Source organism: Eretmochelys imbricata, chromosome 7 (genome assembly GCF_965152235.1).
Source record: "Eretmochelys imbricata isolate rEreImb1 chromosome 7, rEreImb1.hap1, whole genome shotgun sequence".
NCBI classification, from domain to species: domain Eukaryota; kingdom Metazoa; phylum Chordata; order Testudines; family Cheloniidae; genus Eretmochelys; species Eretmochelys imbricata.
In genome coordinates this window covers 28161095-28179775 of record NC_135578.1, presented here as the reverse complement: position 1 = coordinate 28179775, position 18681 = coordinate 28161095, and the positions used below count along the sequence as shown (strand labels likewise).

The 18681-nt window shown below is 39.5% G+C and overlaps 1 protein-coding gene across 1 annotated transcript in view; it reads left to right on the top strand.

Moving 5' to 3' along the window:
* CACNA1D (calcium voltage-gated channel subunit alpha1 D) overlaps window positions 1–18681 on the top strand; it is a 328116-nt gene that overhangs the window by 270665 nt on the left and 38770 nt on the right. Inside the window, exons 37-42 of the mRNA XM_077821490.1 lie at window positions 186–345; window positions 1750–1877; window positions 1993–2089; window positions 4278–4380; window positions 5265–5366; window positions 10943–11073. Of these exons, the coding sequence (XP_077677616.1) occupies window positions 186–345; window positions 1750–1877; window positions 1993–2089; window positions 4278–4380; window positions 5265–5366; window positions 10943–11073 (721 nt within the window). The remainder of the gene's footprint in view (window positions 1–185; window positions 346–1749; window positions 1878–1992; window positions 2090–4277; window positions 4381–5264; window positions 5367–10942; window positions 11074–18681) is intronic.

Genomic DNA, 18681 nt, shown 5'->3' with positions numbered 1-18681 from the left:
ACCATTCTCAAATAAATTCTGTGGGTTCTAGCTGCACACACAAACACACACACACACATCCCACACTATACACTACACTACCAGCCCTCTTCTGGAGTTAAAAACTAGTGCTAGAATGCTAATGGAGAGCTCATTTTGAAACAATAATTTTTGATGGATCTTGTCTTGTTTGTGCCCTAATACAGGTGTGCGACTGGAGAAGCATGGCAGGAAATCATGCTGGCTTGTTTGCCTGGAAAACGCTGTGATCCAGAATCTGATTATAGTCCAGGAGAAGAATTCACATGTGGAAGCAACTTTGCAATTATTTATTTCATCAGTTTTTACATGCTTTGTGCATTTTTGGTGAGTCCAGTTAGTGTCCACAAACACAAGTGAGTTTTAGCATTTTGATTGGACAATAAGCTAACAACAAAAACCCAGATCCACAATCCAGTTTGTAAAATATTTTTTTCAGCGTTATATGTTTCAAAAGGACACCCAAGTCCTTTAGTTCAAACTAAAGGCCCAATCCTACCAGCAGTTATAGTTACTCCAGCGTGAAGTCCCATTGACGTGAATCTTGCCATATGTGCAGGAGTAGCAGTTTGCAGGATTGGGTCCCAAGATATATGAAATATGCTATGATAATTTATCATTATTGTTGATTTGTACTATATCATACCATCTAGGAGTCCTGTTCACTTACCAGGACTCCATTGTGCTAGATGCAGTACAAACACAGAACAAAAAGTCCCTGGCTCCAAGAGTTTATAGTCTAAGTATCAGACAAGAGACAACAGATACAGATAGACTGACGGGAGTATGAGGAGAATCTCTGCCGTGCAGCTAGGAGTGAACCTTCCAGCCCAGGTAGACAGAGTTGAGCTAGTGGTGCTTGAGCTAATCCTCTAAAAATCGCAGTCTGGGCACTGCAGCCTGGGCTGGAGCTCAGCTCTCAAGCCCACCTAGCCTCCTAGACTTGAGGGCCCAAGCTCCAGCCTGAGCTGCAACATCTATAAGGCTATTTTTAATGTGCTAGCTACGGTCCCACTAGTGTGAGTCTGTCTGCCTAGGCTGGAATCCCAGCTGCAGTCTAGACTTAACCTGAGACAATATTGTCAGCATAATAGGCTGTGATATCAGCTCACAAGCAGGCTAACCATTGTCAAGATTTTTGTACCTCATGGCAAAGTAGATTTTTAAGGAGGGTTTTAAACAAGGATAATGAGATGGATTTCTAAGGGTTTATTAGAAGCTTCTCCCTGGCATGATGGTCAGCCTGGGATAAGGAACAAGGATGCTTGTTTGAAAATGTAACAGTTGGACGATAGAGGCTGACAAAATGGGCCAATCAGAGGCAGGAGTCGACCTTCAGTACTGAATGAGAGATGCTAAGCAGAGTGAGAATAGGTCATGAAGGGCCTTGAAAGTGATGCCAAATAGTTTTTGAGAAGATAGAGAAGAGAGAGCTGGTAGAAGGATTCAGAGAGAGAGGTGACATGGTCAAAGCAACTGGAAATGATAATTTAAAAATTATCTACACAGCAGTATTCTGAATGGATAGCAGCAGGACAAGATTGCATATGTTATGTCAATATAAATAATAATAATATCATATTTGCTGGAGAAAGTTTAATATTTATCAAATCTTGTATCCACTGATACTATTTAACCAGCTTGAATTCTAACTCTGCTGAAAGTTGTTATTTCATATAAACACATATGCCAGCAAAATGAAGGCAAATATAAATTTTGAATTGTTTTTAGATTATCAATCTGTTTGTGGCTGTCATCATGGACAACTTTGATTATTTGACACGTGACTGGTCTATTCTGGGTCCACATCATTTGGATGAATTCAAAAGAATATGGTCAGAATATGATCCTGAAGCAAAGTAAGTTTGATCATTTCTCTGCCCAAATATCCCTAATGAATATATAAAAGTAAAGTGTTAAAGACTTTCTTCAGAGGCACATATAAATGTGACAACTGGTACGTATTTTTTGTAGGGGAAGAATAAAGCATCTTGATGTAGTTACGTTGCTGCGACGCATTCAGCCTCCACTTGGTTTTGGCAAATTATGCCCCCACAGAGTGGCGTGCAAGGTAGGTCTTAAAATAAGTTCCCCTTGTTGTTTTTCTCCATAGTTCATAATTTTACTGCATTACCACGATAATGCTGTCCAGTTTCATGGGTGGGGGAAATGGTCCCTCTGATAAGCTCTCATTCACCACCGAATTACTCCAGTTTTGCACTGGGTTTATTCTGCCCACTCAAATCAGTTTGTTATTTCAGTGAATTGATTTCAGTGTAGTTATACCAACATAAAGCACTTTAGGATTAAAGAAGTGGCTGTATAAATGTATCATTATTCTATTTGCATTATCATAGTTTATGTGTATTTCCAAGAAACTGGCTAAAACATCATTTTACCAACGAAATACAAAACAATATGTTTTTTTTCTTCAATAAACCTTCAGTCAAACGTCATTTGTGCTACTTAACTATGTACCTACAAGAGACCATAGCAGCTCTTATACTTGGCAGTGAATCTTGGGTTTTGCTATGGAGAAATAGTCTCTTTTAGAGGGCAAGCCAGCTTTTACTTAATGTTTACTTTTTTTTAACTTAGTGATTGCAAGTGGCCTTGCATGTATGGCATAAGCTCATTTCCCCAGGATGCCTTTTTGCTACCTGCATTCAGAAGGAGAGAAGTCAGATTTACAAAACCCCAGCAGTTTTTCTGAACATGTTAAACATCTAATTGTGATAAAAATGGTTCTGTTTTCATTTTACATTCTTTAGGAATTATTTCACAGAGAAAAATTCTCAGAAATTCCATTTTCAGGCCTACACACAAGTGTAGGAGAGAGCACTCCATCCCTCAATTTGTTAATCAAGGGTTGGAGTTCTGCACGGGGGCCTGAAACTAGTGGGTATGTACTTGGCATGGCTAAGCTATGCTTCCGCTGCCGCTACTCATGCCACAGTGTCTCCGCTGCTATTTATACTCTGGCTAGCTTGAGGAGAGCTAGCGCAAGCATGTGTGTGCGAGCAGAGGAATCGCATCCCCAGCTCGGAGTGTGGGCATGGTACTACACTAGAACAGAGGACATATCAATTAGATAGGAAAAAATTCTGATAGATCAAATAGCGTAATTTTATCAAGCTCACTGAGGCACTTCTGTGAGAGAGATTACTGCTTAAAATGCTGATGGTGATAGAGTAGATGACAATTCAAGTCCCATGCAGAGCCATTCCCTAGTTGAATCAGGAGGTCCTTTCCAGATTGATTCAACATAGTTATTACTGATTTTCCAATTACGCTGGCTTACTTAATTAAATGAGTCTGAGATGCGTGATACTGTGTAAAGCACTCCTGGAAAATGTAATAGCGTTTGCAAGTCAGTTTTGATGATGTGGCTCTTGGGTGGGCATACACATGAATACGAACAACTGAGAAAAGCTAGCTGCTGACAACAGTGAGCCAAATTCTCTCATGCAGTGCAGCTGTTTTGTGCAGCACTACTGGCACAATCTGGCCCTAAAGTTGTCAAAACTGTCCCTGAGAGGATCTCCTCAATACAGGGGATCCCCGGTGGCAAAGAGCCAGCGCAGAGGCTCTTGCACCACTGCACCAACCCCCACCCCATTGCTGGCCTAGCAGGGACCAGGAGGCATGGCCAGAGGGAAAGCTGTGTAACTAGAACTCCCCTGCACTACTCTGATCCACAGCTGCTTTTATTGGTCTCCTGGGGCTGTTAGCAGCTGGCGTAAGCTAGAGCAGACCTCAAATTCCTTTAGCTCAATGCCAGAGGTCTGGTGCTGCAGAGGCAGCAGGATCAGGAACATACGCTTTTGCATACACAAAGCTACATTTACACCACACTGCCCAACCTTTCTGCTGTGTGCAGTTCAGCCTTCACCAAGGTCCTGGCCCGATGTCTGCAAAGGGGCTTAGTGACTAAAATATGAAAACCACTGAACATTTTCAGCTCTTCTGGAAAAAATTGTGTTATTAATATCATCTATAAATTGTACACAGCTGAGATGGATCTTTGGAATGCCATGGTTCATTTATGGTGTCAAGCAAAAATGCTCTCTTGCAGAGCTGTAGCCTGTTTATCAGCTAAGGGATATGATTTTTTTTTACATACCTTGTCAGGTGTTATTCTTTTCATATATGTCAGCTTTTTAGATAAATGAAGATAATTAAACATTGTTGTCCAAATATATTCCCTCAAGAATTCATTTTTTAAAAAGATTCATTTGTTTTCTTTTTTCCACGTACAGAGGTTAGTAGCCATGAACATGCCTCTGAACAGTGACGGAACAGTTATGTTCAATGCTACTTTATTTGCCTTGGTTAGAACTGCGCTGAAGATCAAAACAGAAGGTAAGATAATATCTGTGAAAATGACACTTTGTGTGTCAAAATATGTGGTGAAGAAAGGTTCAGGAGATGTGATATTCTGCATAATTCCTTCTTGCCGGACACCAGCAAGCCTGATACTGGTTTTGGATTGAGGGCTATATTCCCAAATGGCTGGAGTGTTCTTTTCTGGTTCTGCGGTTAGAAATTGCATGAGAGTGCTGAGGTACAGGGAGACCTTGGAAACCGTTACAGACCTATATTTGGTGAGATAAGGACACTGGCATATACTGTGGAGGCTGAATCTGAGTGGGTTTAGCAGACTTTTATTACTGTGCATTAAGAGAAAACATTACAAGTTTCAAGAAATGATTTGTGATAACTATACCCTTAAACAAATTCACTCTGTTCTGTCATTTACTGTCTCAGTCTCCTTTTTCCTTCTAATTTTTTATTTTTCTATGTATTTTATTACTTATTGCTCTCCATCCTCTGGTGGCTCCTCCATTCCCCAGAAGACTTCATGCTCCATTGCCCATAACAAGCTGCTTAGAATAAGCCTCTGTATGTAGCATTGTGTGGCAGATCCATATGCTGAGCTTAGAGAAGGGAATCCTACTACCCAAGCTAGTCAATGCTTCTGGCTGCAACCTGCATGCTAACCTGGAGAAGGTCCCTTTCACTGTGTATTTTTGTTAGAATTTGCATACATTTAAATGAATAACTCAATCTCCCTAATTTCTCCTGGATCTCAGTGTATTTTGCACCCTTGTGAGCCATTTTGTTTTTTTTCTTTAAACTAAACAATTCAATGTAAAGACTAAAGAATCATTAATTCCAGCACTAACTGAAATGTAATTGTTTTCTAAGTTATGTGTAGCATAATCATTTTGTCTGTCTCTCTACAGGTAACCTAGAACAGGCAAATGAAGAACTTAGAGCAGTTATAAAGAAAATCTGGAAGAAAACCAGCATGAAGCTCCTTGATCAAGTTGTCCCTCCAGCTGGCGGTTAGTGGGATAAACTTTACAATAAACTATGAGCAAAATCAGAACTTTGTCATTAACCAACAGCAAACTATAATGCCAAAATAAATATATCAGATATTATATTTTGTTATGTTAGATAATATAATGGCAGGATGATCAAAAGAGGAAACAGAAAAGAGAGGTTTTCTGTTAATTTTCTTTCTTGCAAAAATATCTTTAATTAATTGAAATAAAATTGATTTCAGTGCATTCAGCAGAACATATATTTTGTACTAATTAAGCTTAACATTATATTTTTGTTTATATTCTTTTATATTTTGAATATTTCTGGGAGAAAACTGAAACCTTTCTATTTCCTGTTTAAAAAATAACATCTTACTATATTTATTAAGCCAAAAGGCTCAAATCTTCACTCTGTTACACTCATTTAAATTCAGAGCAATTCCACTGTCTGCAGACAGTGGAGTTGGTCCACATTTACACAAGCATAACTGAGATTGGAATATGGGTCAAAATAAATAGATTTTTAAATTCCACTGATTTCAGTACGTTGGCAAGAACTACAAGGCATGTATGTTACTTGTTATTACGTACTGTAAAATGACACGTCAAATCTTTTGTTATATATTTATATATAAATATATTATATATATATATATAGCTTTTCTTTACAATATATACATGCATAGTAATATCCTGTAGGGTTAGGTGACTGTTTTTGACTTGCTTTTTCAAGTTTTAAAGGTGCAGGATCTGTTGCACAGTATCATCCATACCAGTAATACATCCAGACATCCAAGATACAGATCCATTGTAATCATCTGGTATGTTTTGTAGCTTACTGTACTTTCAAGACTGATCAGACTCAGGTTTGGAAGCAGACTCAAGATCCCAGACCCGATGGTGGTGGAGGCTGATCTCTCTCTGAAGGTGACATTCTCAGTCTCTAGGGGAGAGAGAGCATGCTGGCTGCACTGCTCTTCGGCATGACTCAAGAAGCAGCATTAGCTTTAGCGCTGGAGGGAGCCACTTGCTACTGGTGTGGTGGCTGCCAGCTAAAAGTGGGGATGATGCCAAAAATGTAGACAATTTGGCTACCAAAAGGGGAACTGATACTGCACATTTAAAACAACTTTTTGTGTGTGTTCTACTCTATTCTTTTTAGCCTTACACCTGAGTGCTTGCATGGCATATATGAATTGCTTTGTTACTGTTGTAACTATGTGCTTGAGCTTTTTCTGCAGCCTCTGTTCCTTTCAACTATCAGTCTTTCAGAATATTCTGAAGCAATTCTGTTTTAGGGTGGTGGCATGGAATTAGTGTTGCCTCTTGCCTCTTTATTCCCCTACATTTTTATTGAAATATGGATGCATGCTTCAGAATAGCTAGCTGTGCCTGCATAAATTAATCTCATAGAGAATCTTTAAAGATTATATTCTTAGAATTAATCTTCTACAGTTGCACTATAGTTCACCATTTAAACTTTGGTTTCATTTCATTGCTGATTACAAGCTGTATATTAACTTTCGGTTATACTAAAATCCATTGCTAGTACCATAATACTTACTTCAAAAATGTAGTTCTTCAGTGTAGGTAGGACAGAAGATAAAAAATTTGGACCATCATTAAAACTGTAGAAAACAGATTGTCTCCAAAGATTTACAACAGTATAGTACAAATATAAGACCATGTGGCCAAGTTCTTTTTCCAGTCACTTGACAAGATCAAATCTTTCTGTTTCAGTCCTGTTTTGTTTCCTTGCAGAGCCTAGTCACTATGATTTAGATGAGTAAGTGAAATACAGAAATCAATGGTATCTTAGCCTACTGAAAGGAGAAAAGAGAAATACAGCTATTTTACATTCATATCTGCTATGAATGTAAAATAGTTGGTATACAACATAAAATAGTTCTTACTGAAACAGTATTCAATAGAAAAATAAGAGATAGCAATACAAAAGTTGATGTTTAAGTAACAATCTGTAAGTGAATAAGTCTTTAATCAAATATGATCAAAGTATCTCGGTTCAGTATCAAAATCTGTTACATCAATGGTATTTAAATTGGCCAATCTATTATTTTTTTCTGCAGTATTTTTTTGTTGTGTTGATGCAGGCTAGATCTTTTCAGATACTTACACATGCAGTATGCCTGCACAACAGGATCAGAACCAGTCAATTCCCTGATTGACAGAATGGAAAGAAATCAAATTACATTTTTTCTGAGCTATACATAGATGCAATATAAAAAAATTAAATAAATATTTACTAGCACAAATTAAATTACAAATTACTGTAAACAGATTTCATTAAATCATTAGTAATTAACAACTGATTTCAGCTCAAGAAAGTCCCTTGCAAAAGACAAAATATTAGATGTTTGCTGTGTTTAGCATGAATTAATGTTCTTAATGTAAGAGAATCTAGGGCGGAAGACATACCCAAGACCCACTAAGGTCCATCTCCTTTCTGGAAAAGGAATTTTCCTCTGATTTCCCCCATCCTTTGCCTCCAAGCCTATTCAATCTCATTTAACACTTTCTGCCTTCTTTAAAAATATGTTCCATGTAAATAATTTCTTTTGCTCTCCTTTTAGCTGTAATTAAAATCTCTCTGTGGTGTGATCACTTCTACTTAGCTGCTTCCCTGCCTATACATCTCTAGTCATGTGTGTTACTCAAAAACAAAGTCAAGAATTACTTCCTTTGGCCCAGTCTCAAATTTTCTGTGCCCAGGTCTCCATATACAACTGACTGTGCCTGCAAAAGCATGTGTGCATCCCTTTTGTATGCACACACTAACATTTACATAAACAAATTAGGCAGCTGGGAACTCAGTCTGTCTAATTTGCACAGAAAAAGTGGGTGTATGCCAGTGCTGGTAGGCACACAAAGCTGCAGTGCAAAAGTGGTTGTGCAGCATCATGGACTGGCTTGAGGCATGCTGTCAGTGTGGCCCATAGTGTATGTGATACAATGTCTGATTTCTACTCATATGTTCTTTTCACAAACCATTTCATATATTATTTCCTTAAGAGCTCTGTTCAAACACTGGAGAGGAAATAATATTAAGGATGGGGAAAGACTTATGTTGGGAGCCAGAGCAAGGACATATTCCAAGAAGTAATGGTCTTAATTAAACTAAAGAAGAAAGGTTGAGATTAGATGACTTTCAGGGAAATCTTCCTAACATTCAAAACAGAACAATGAGTCAGTTGAACAGCTGCCAAGAGTGATGACAGGTACAACAAAGGAAGTGTTCACACAGAGATTAACTAACTTCAGAGAGTCTAGGAAAAACATTCTGCCTTAGGACCTGATCCTGTGCAGTGATGAGCTCTTCCTGTGGGGCGCTGAGCCCTCTCCATTCCCGCTGTAGCCAGTGGGAGTTTGGGAGGCTCAGTACCTTTAAGGAGGCATCAGCACTTGGCAAGAGCAGGCCCAATGATGCTACATTGAATGCTACGGTTGAACAGACTGGGCTCCCAACCCAAGCCACTTTAAACAAATTAGCAATAGTTTTTTCCTTACTGTCCTTTGATACTTTTAAAGGCACATAAAATAAAAAGCTGCTCCAAATATATCCTTACTGTATTTCCACTGAACTCAATGGTGTTCTGTCTGGGGTGAATTTGGCCCACATCGGACTTTACTGTCACCGATATTTATTGGTCTGAAAGGAGCTTATTTTGAACAGTAGATAATTAAAGAATTCAGTTTGAGAACGATGCTGCTATAAATATAAAAATGTCATCATAATGGATTTAATTCTGTACTGCTTTTTAAAAAGGACATTGTAGTTACTGAAACTAACTACAGAAACAGACCATCAAAATGAAATATTATGTGCACTTACAGTAGCATTATTAAAAGGAGTAAATTAATTAAATTTAAATTCTTAAAAGATGCCATATTATAGGTAGCAGTGGATCCAGTTAACCTGTTGGATCTCTCAGGACATGAGATAACATATAATGCAAAGTCAAAGGGAGACTCAATTTGAATCAAAGTGATACTGTATGACATGATACAAAAAAAGACAGAAGAGCATTTGAAATGTGTGTAATATACAATCCACAATATGTTTCCCAGCAAACATATGTTACAGTGTGTCTAGACATAGTATTTAGTGTTCATATAGTCTTTCTAAATTCAGCCAATAGAAGTCACAGTTGTGTCTACTAACCCAGATCCTGAGAGGTATTAAGTACTTGTCTTTCACAATGAGATCAATAGAAGTTACAGATACTTAGCACCCGTCAGGATTTGGCCTACTAACAGCAAAGTAGACTTTGGCACCACCAATATTCTAAAACACATCAGTTCCCCTTGAGGTATAATACTGTGTTAATTAGCAGCCGCATTGCAAACAGCTTTATCAGTATGTTAAAAATATCGAGAGAGAAGGCAACAAACAAATAAGACAGCAAACTTCACTCTAAAAGTAAGTCCAGGAAAGTAAAGAATACCCAACATGGGATATTTTTAAGCAATAAGATGTCCATAGCTCTCTAATATGTATTCCTTACTAGGACATCAAACGTCCATATTTGGGTGCTCAAACTGGCCTTTGGTCTCATAAAATAAGCATATACATAGTTAAGTGTGAGCTGAGAACTTGAATGTGGGATCTGGCTATCTTATTAAGGCACCTGTATTTGAAGACTGGGCTTTCCATATAAAAGTGTGGTATGGTTCACAAAACCAACTCTGTAAAAATTGCTCGTTTTTATTCTGCTCACCAAATGACAGTATCTTCTGAATTATAGCTAGATAATTAACTGGCAAAACATACCTTTACTTTTATTAGCATTTCAGAGTCAATATGCCGCTATAGGAAACATTATGTTCTGCCTCATACATACTACTATTGTCATATGCTAGCCAATGAGCAAATTCTTACTGAAACAAGATTCTCAATTAATTAATTTATTTATTTATTAATTTTGAATTTATGAGGGCTGTGGGATTTGTCCCTAAATTCTCATTTCAGAATTTTTGTTGCTGGTTGGCAATAATAAGCAGATATAACGCTGCCTGAAAGGTGCTCAGATACTATGCTGGTGGAGCATTAGTACAGGAACTACAAAGACAGTTAAATAGATTTGAGACCACTTTGATGGTGCAGTTCAAAAAATTGTATTTTGATATGTTAACTGTGCAAATTTGGTTTGGTAGGAAGTAACTGAGCAAGAATAAATTAAAAACAGGACATTTCATTTTTATATAGTCAATCTTCTGAGCATATTCAGTTTCTGTAGCTCTGATTTTAATAAATTTGTTCAAAGTAATCAAAGCCAGTAATTCAACTCCTGTGCAGATACTAACGTGTTTATGATTTAATTAAAAAGTTACCTGCTAGAACTTAGTAAAATATTCTGTTTTCTTCTACATTAAGGACTACTTCACTTAATTCTAATATTGAGCTAGACTGTCTGCTAAAATATTGCTTTATGCTAGGTTTAGGCTATCTTATGAAAAGGGAAAAGCATAGTGCTTGTTGCACCCATCACATTTGTTTTCCTGAATCAGATCTGAGTGTTTAGGCTATTGGTGAAATGTGCTGACTTGGGAGAGATCTGTCTGGTCTGTTCATTTAGATGATGAGGTAACCGTGGGGAAGTTCTATGCCACCTTCCTGATACAGGACTACTTTAGGAAATTCAAGAAACGCAAAGAACAAGGACTGGTGGGGAAACATCCAGCGAAGAACACCACAATCGCTCTACAGGTGAATTTGTTTTTACATTTTAACTAACCATTTTGTAAGCTTATTTGAAATAGCAGGTAGATGACTGTTGATGATTGGGTAGTACCTCAAGGATTTTATTTAACTGACACTTTGGGTCCTTCGTTCATCAAAACATAAGAAGTAGGTTTTCTGTCTATAACAAGGTAAGTGCAAAATGTCTTTCTTGGTGTGGTACTAAAACAGTAGCAAGCAGTTATATAAAAACTGCTTAAGTTTAATAGGTTCATTGCAGAAATATGAGACAAAGCTGATAATAAGTCAGCTGAAATGAAGTGTCACTTCTGAGCTGTCATTTTCCTTCTCTTCTTCATGCCACTTTCTTTTAAGCTACTGGTTTTTTTGCTTGTGTTTCTGTAATGTCCTAGGGCAGGAACTCTTAAATATTTTCATAGTATGCACCATCTCTTAATGGACAGATTATCTTAAGGAACAACCTTCTCCCCCATGACTTGTCCAATTCCTTTCCCACAGATAATCACATATACCATCTCCTCTCCTGTTTACAATTATATAACGTCACTTTGGCAATTGTGTATATGGAAAATAAATATTTGCAAAGTACTTTTGTCTGTCTTTTAATGCAATTTAGCAAGCGAAAACAAGGAGAGACAGTTCCATTTGATCAGCCAGCTCTCCACAAACCACCAGCAAGTGGTCTATGGACTACTGGTCCACAGATTATAGTTTGTAAACTTCTGCCCTAGGAAGATGCCTTCTAGATTAGTGAACTAGGCTTTGAAACAAAAGGCTACCCTTGTAAGACCCCCAGTTGTTACACTTTTCCCAGTTTATGTTGGATCAGGACTTTTCTGACATTCAATTAATGCTAGGTAAATCTCCATATAGTTTAAACAGGTTTAATAAGAGTGATAACTTCTTATTTTGATCTTGAATTTTAGTACACTAGCCTGAGAAGCAGTTGATAACAGTTTCCACCAGGGAGTATGTTAACATGGGTCACATATTGTTTTCTTGAGAACTAGATGCTGATTTCCAAGTTGACATACAGGTAGGAGGGGCAGCACAGACCGACATTCACTATAGCACCTGGGAAGTTGACATATGAAAATAGGACATGTCAGGGCAGCAAGATCTTGTATTTGCATATCAGAGGAGAGATGAAATACTGGGAGATTGAGAAGAGATAAAAACAAAAACAGTGGAGTTCGGGTTGGGAGAAAAATGAAAGGTATCAGAGAGGCCTGGGAGAGATCAAATAGGAAGGTGAGTGGAGGAGGAGAAACCTGGGAGATGGTGGGCCTAACTCTGAGCAATTTTATGCCATCTGCAGCCCCCCTAACTTCAGTGAGATTGTGTGGTTGTAAGTCTTATCAGAACGTCTCCCAGCACAAAGGAGAGGGGCTTAAACAAGATGAAAGACAGCAAGGGAGCAGGACCATCTCCCCAACCGTGGGCAGTCCTACCCACTGTCTAAATCTAACTATTTCAATATTAGCCAACCACAGTGTATTAGCTAACCACAGTGTATTATGATCAGTAAGAAAAGTAGAATGGAATAATAGATTCAAAATTATTCTTCTCTCATGGTTGCAACATACCCCTCTGTTTTTTTCCTTTCTTTTATCTGGCAAACCACTGTGGAGAGAGACATACAGCATTCAGATTTCATGGAACTGCTCAGTACTGTACAGTTATCGAAATTCTGTAAATAACACATCTCCTGCCCTGCTTGTCAGCTTGGACATCCTGACACTAGCAAAATTCCTCTACTTCACTGTTGCAGTGACAAAATTATACATGTAAATTTTACATTTTCAGTTTACAAAATCTTTCTCTAAATCAAATGGACTTGAACATGTCAGTCTGTCCACGTTTGAGCTGTGGGTGCGACTTCCAGCTCCATATTCCCCTTACCTCTCATCAAGCTAGTACACTAAAAATAGGCTGTAACTGCAGAAACGTGAGCTGCAGGAGAGGTTAACCATCCTGAGTACATGCCTGTCTGACATCCTGTGCAGGTACTCAGGGCTTGCAGTACCACGGCTAAATTCTGGTTTTAGCATGGAAGGTTTATGAGAGTTAGTGTAAGTGTGTCTCCTTGAGCTGGGAATCACATCCACAGCTCCAAGTGTAGACATGCCCTCGGGTAGCATAGCTTACTTCTTATGGCCCTTACTTACTACTGGGGACCCTGTTACTGGTCTGACTACTGGAAATCTTTAAAGTGGAAATCTTAACACCTACAGGCTCAGAAATTAGCTCACCTTACAAAAAAAAAAGTTTATTTCCTCCTGATCCTAAAATATCTATCAGCCCTCCAGAGTGAGAGCTACCGCACCGTTAAAATGGCAAATACTTGCAGGGCTCTGGATTTACTACCTGGATTGGGTGTGCACATGTTCCACCCACATGCATGCGTCAGCTCTAGGTAGTCCCTCTATTATGCCTGCTTACTTTGACTATGAGAGGGTATTTCAGGATGACAGGATGGTGTTCCCCCTTCTGTGTTTGGACATGTGATAGCTGATAGCATAAAGCACTGAGTGAGTTTTCAAGCCACAGTACCAAATTCACAGGTGGCGCGTATAATAGGCCAAGTCTCCCCTGGCACAGCTGCTGCCAACCTGCTGCCGAATACCTGGGTTGTGGTGGCCACGCCTGCCCCCTGCCTCTTCCTGTCCCTTCCAGTTCCTCCTCTTCTCCACTCCACTCCCCCGTCTCCGGAGGTCCCTGCTGCTCACTGCATCCCTCCTCTCCTCCACCCCCGCACGCTGCTTGCCTGGTCCCTGTGGGTGGTGAGGGCCTCGCAGAGGAGTGGGGGGGAGGAGTGAAGGGACACAGCAAGTGACAGGTGGTGGGGACCTTGTGGGGGAAGAGCGGAAGGAGAGGAGGAATGTGGCGAGCAGCAGCAGGGGGAGCTGAGTGAGAAGGGTGCAGGGTCTGGGGCTGAGTGGGGGTGGATGTGGGCGGAAGAGGCGGACAGGGAGCTAGCGTCACCAAGGGGAAGCTTCACCCACTGCCCATGATCAAAATTCTCCATTCTAATTTAATAAGAGATCAAATAATTAGTAGAAAAAACACTGTTTCCAAGTAGGAATGGACTTTTCTGTTTATTGTTACTTTACTTGCAGCAAATTGCTCAAATGTGGGGATTAAAAAATGAGGAAATAGATAGGACAGAATTACTCTTTCTGTTGCCTTCATACCAGTGGGTCTCAGCACACAATAGCTGAAAAATCGGCCCATGATGCTTCTCCCCTCATATACCTGCAAATAATTGTGGGATTTGGGGCACGGCATGATTTTTTGGAACATTTTTGACCATTCTGTGATGAGGCAACTGGTGCTGCTGGATGGTAGGGGCCACTTCTATCTGTCTCTCCCTGCCCCATGTTTCCCCTCTGCCTGCCTCCAAATTCTATCTGCTTCCCCAGGCCCACCTCAGATCACCTCTCCCAAAATGGAAGCTTAAATGTTATTAAGCATGCATATCAGTGTTTCTTAGACTGCATAATTTAGGGACACACCACTGCCATCAAACTTGTGGTTAAACTATCTAAAGAGATTTAGTTGAATGGTGTGTGTGTAGGGTTTATAATTCTAGGCCTGTGAGTTATACCTGAGAAACTATAATTATTACACAAAGAGGTGTTTTTATTTTTTCCCACAAGCCTCACATCTTATAAAAGAATTTTTGCAAGTTTCCCCAGTAAATAGATTAAAATAATGAAAGTAGCCAGCATACAATATCACTTTGACTCGACTCTAGTGCCCTTGGTGGCACTGTTTTTGCAACGTATACCACACTTCCATGATAAACTGTATATGTGCTTTATGTAATAATGATAATAGTCTTACATATGGAGAATCACTTGCAGCCGAATGGATTGCCAGATGATTTATGTATTTTTCTAAACCATACGAAAGGTGCATATATTCCTTTACCTACTACTGCAATGCAATCACCCCTGTGCTGAAAGATGGCGAGTGGTTAGCAGTGCCATAAGGTAATACAGAATGGCTTGCAAGGGGGGGAGGGATAGCTCAGTGGTTTGAGCATTGGCCTGCTAAAGCCAGGGTTGTGAGTTCAATCGTTGAGGGGGCCATTTGGGATCTGGGGCAAAAATTGGGGATTGGTCCTGCTTTGAGCAGGGGGTTGGACTAGATGACCTCCTGAGGTCCCTTCCAACCCGGATATTCTATGATTCTATGACAGGAAGTGAAGAATACCACCGCCAGTCCAGTGCTGAATTTGTAGTGAAAGAGATGCCGGGGCTCAAGCAATTAGATACTTTCATAACTAATGCAGCAAACCCAGAAGTGCCAGGGCTATGAACTATCAAGCCCATAGGTGCTGGGGCTATGAACTGCCAAATCTAGAGGGGCCGGGGCTATACACTGCCAACCCCAGAGGATCTGGGACAGCCCTGGCAAGCCCTGGCACAAATTAAGCACTGCTCTAGTCACTGAAGTAACTTTGAGAGGTGAGGTTGCTCACTAAAGTTGCGATGGAACAGAGTGTAAGAAAGCCTTTGAAGTACTCCCTTATTTTGATCAAGGCTTTCCTACAACTGCATCCTATTGTTCATGTAATGTAACCCTTCATTTTAGAACTCTGGTTAATTTACATGTACAGATACTCAGGGGAGGTATGTTGGTCATCTCCTGCATTTTTTGAAAAGACATGACTTTGTGGGAGACTGTGCCTGGCCTCTGCATGGGTGCACCAGAGAGAGAGGATGCAAGGAGCTTCCCCCTCCTGTTGCACACCTACACAGGGGCCGTTCTTTATGGCAATCTGTGTGCTCAGTGCTGCCATTGGTGCTGGTCTTTCCATAGAGCAACTTCGTGGGCATGACTGAACTTCCACTATAGTCAGTGCTGGTCATTACATTGACTTCAGTGAGCTGTTGAGTGGGGAATACTCTCTTGGCATTCCTTGAACTTCCAGGAGGGACTGGCCTCTGTTCTTCGCTCAGTGCAGTATGTGCCTAAAAGGCAAAATATTAGCCAAATTCTGCACTTCATTACACCCAATCCAACTTATTGACGCCAGTAGGGTAGCAAGGTCTGCGGGTAGAATTTGGCTTACTAGTTGCTGGTAATCACCAGAGGGCTGTTAGGGCATGTCTACACTTACTTCCGGAGTGATCGATCCAGCGGGAGTCAATTTATCGCGTCTAGTGAAGACCCAATAAATCAACCACCAAGCGCTCACCCGTTGACGCTGGAGAGAGAAGCGTAGGCGATGTCGACAGGGGCGCCGCAGCAGTAGACCTACCACAGTGAAGACACCGTGGTAAGTAGTTCTAAGTACGTCGACTTCAGCTATGCTATTTTCGTAGCTGAAGTTGCGTAACTTAGACCTACTTAGCTCACCGCCCCACCCCCAAGTGTAGACCAGGCCTGAGTTGTACATATTTTCACAAAGAATGCCATAGCCTTTTTAGTACGACTAGCAAAAGGAAAGCAAAATGTTCACATTGCATTTTTGAAATCACACATGCTGAAGTACTGTAGTAACTCCTGCTAAAAACATGCAAAATGCAACTTTTTTATTTCAAATGTCAAGTGTTAACCCAAGAGCAAAACCATCTATCACCAGTAGGGCTGCAGGCAACCAACAAAATATTATGGTGAACCTGTTCAAAGGCAGCTGACAGAGAAAATAAAAAAGGACAGAGTTGATGACGTCCAGTTATCTCTAGGAGAAAATCATCAATTAAGTCAGTGAAATTTGTGTGTCAGATCTGGTCTTAAAACTCTTCTCCCATTGGAAAGCATTAACTTACCTTACCCCCTTCTGTTGCTTTTCTGCTACAACCCTTTTTACACTCTTTCAAATGTAAATTAACCTCACTTTACACATCTATTTAATGCCAAATTGATGCAAACATCTCTATTTTGCTATGACATCCATTTTATGACTCATTACACCCATTGTGTACCTCACACCACCCTCTCCTGAATTTAGACTAGAGAAATCCATGGGAGTTGCTCCACCTCCCACCCTCATGCAGACGCACACACACTAAAGCTCTCATAGTAGGAGTGACAGTATTGCTTGGAAAGCACTCTTCTCCTCCTCCAGCATAAAAGCACTAAACTAGTTGGCCTCTCCCACCTTTCTGAATGAGAAATGTCCTCAAGTACCCACGAATTCCTGCCACCGAGACCAGGGTGGCCAGACCAAGACAACTCTGTGGCCACTACTTTTAAGGCTCTTGCAGCCTTTTCAATCACTCTTCAGAAAGGCCAAAAGTTTAAGACACTTTTTAGTCCCCTCCAACTGTATACTCACTTGGAGCCTGAAAGATGCACCTGATGTACATATCATTTGCACGCTGTTTTTTAAATAAATCCCACACAACCCTAATATATTGTTGTACTTGTGTCTGCCTTGAAAAATGAATAAAATCAGCTTTTTTAAAAATTTACTAGAAATATGACAACCTATGGCTTATTAGGTTTTTGACTGCCCTCCAATTACAGTTACATTACAAATAAATATAAGTCACAGTTCTGTTTAAACCCAGGAGCTTAGTCATAGGCCACATATTAGGGCTCTTTGGGCAATATTTAACAGCCTCCATACTACACATAATACTTTTTAAGCTAAATGAAAGTCAACTCAGGAAGCCATTTTGCAACTTGCTTGATAAATCCATGCTATCTTGAGCTGTTTTTTCCTTATTGGGAAACTCAAATGTTGGTGAGATAATAAGTAGCACTCTTCTCAGCATTGTAGAAGAGGCAGTTTTGCTGTTGGTTCCCCCATCTTTTGGATGAGAAGTAAAACCAAGGCCCTAACCCCCAAGAGCGTATTGGCTTTTTTATAGGTGACCCAAACAAAAGGTATCCTGGCTGAATTCCAGTTTGAGTAATTATATTCTGCCGGCTTATCAAATTTCCCTGCAGTTCCCCAAAGTTCCTTTCCTTAACTATTGTGTGCTATTAAAGAATTGTCACATTCTATTCAAGAAATTAATGCATTTCTGTTGTGGATGAAGTGAGTGTTAAATATTTAAAGTTTTATAAGAATTTGGAGATCCTTTTTGTGAAAAAAACCCACCATGCAACATAATATACTATTTGTTTTTATCATTATATTACACATATCTTTTTGCATATTATTCTGTGATAGAGGAAACTTTTTACGTGTGTCATCAGTCTCTACCTAAAATTTAAATCATTTGATGAAATTTAAAATACTACCAATCGAGTAATAGTATCTGGAAATAGTCACATGATTCCATTTTAAATCATACTAGAGCCTTAATTATGCTAATACAACTAGAAAAATCAGTTATATAGCTAATAAAAAAATTAAGATAAGGCATTCTGATTAGGAGCAAATGACAAATTAAAGAATTATCTCCCTAGATAAAATGTAAATCTCTCAAAATCTGATTAAATTTGCTGTTTCCCTATGCTTTGGGATGCCTTTAATAAGTTATTTGTTACTGATTATCTCATCAATATGTAGTTGCATTTCATTTATACTTTATGAAATCTTTGGCATGTTTTTCATTATATAGTGATTATAGGAGGTGGCTGAATGGATAACATCACAGCATAAATACACGTTTATTTTAAGAAAACCAATAGTTCTCTACTTTTTCACAT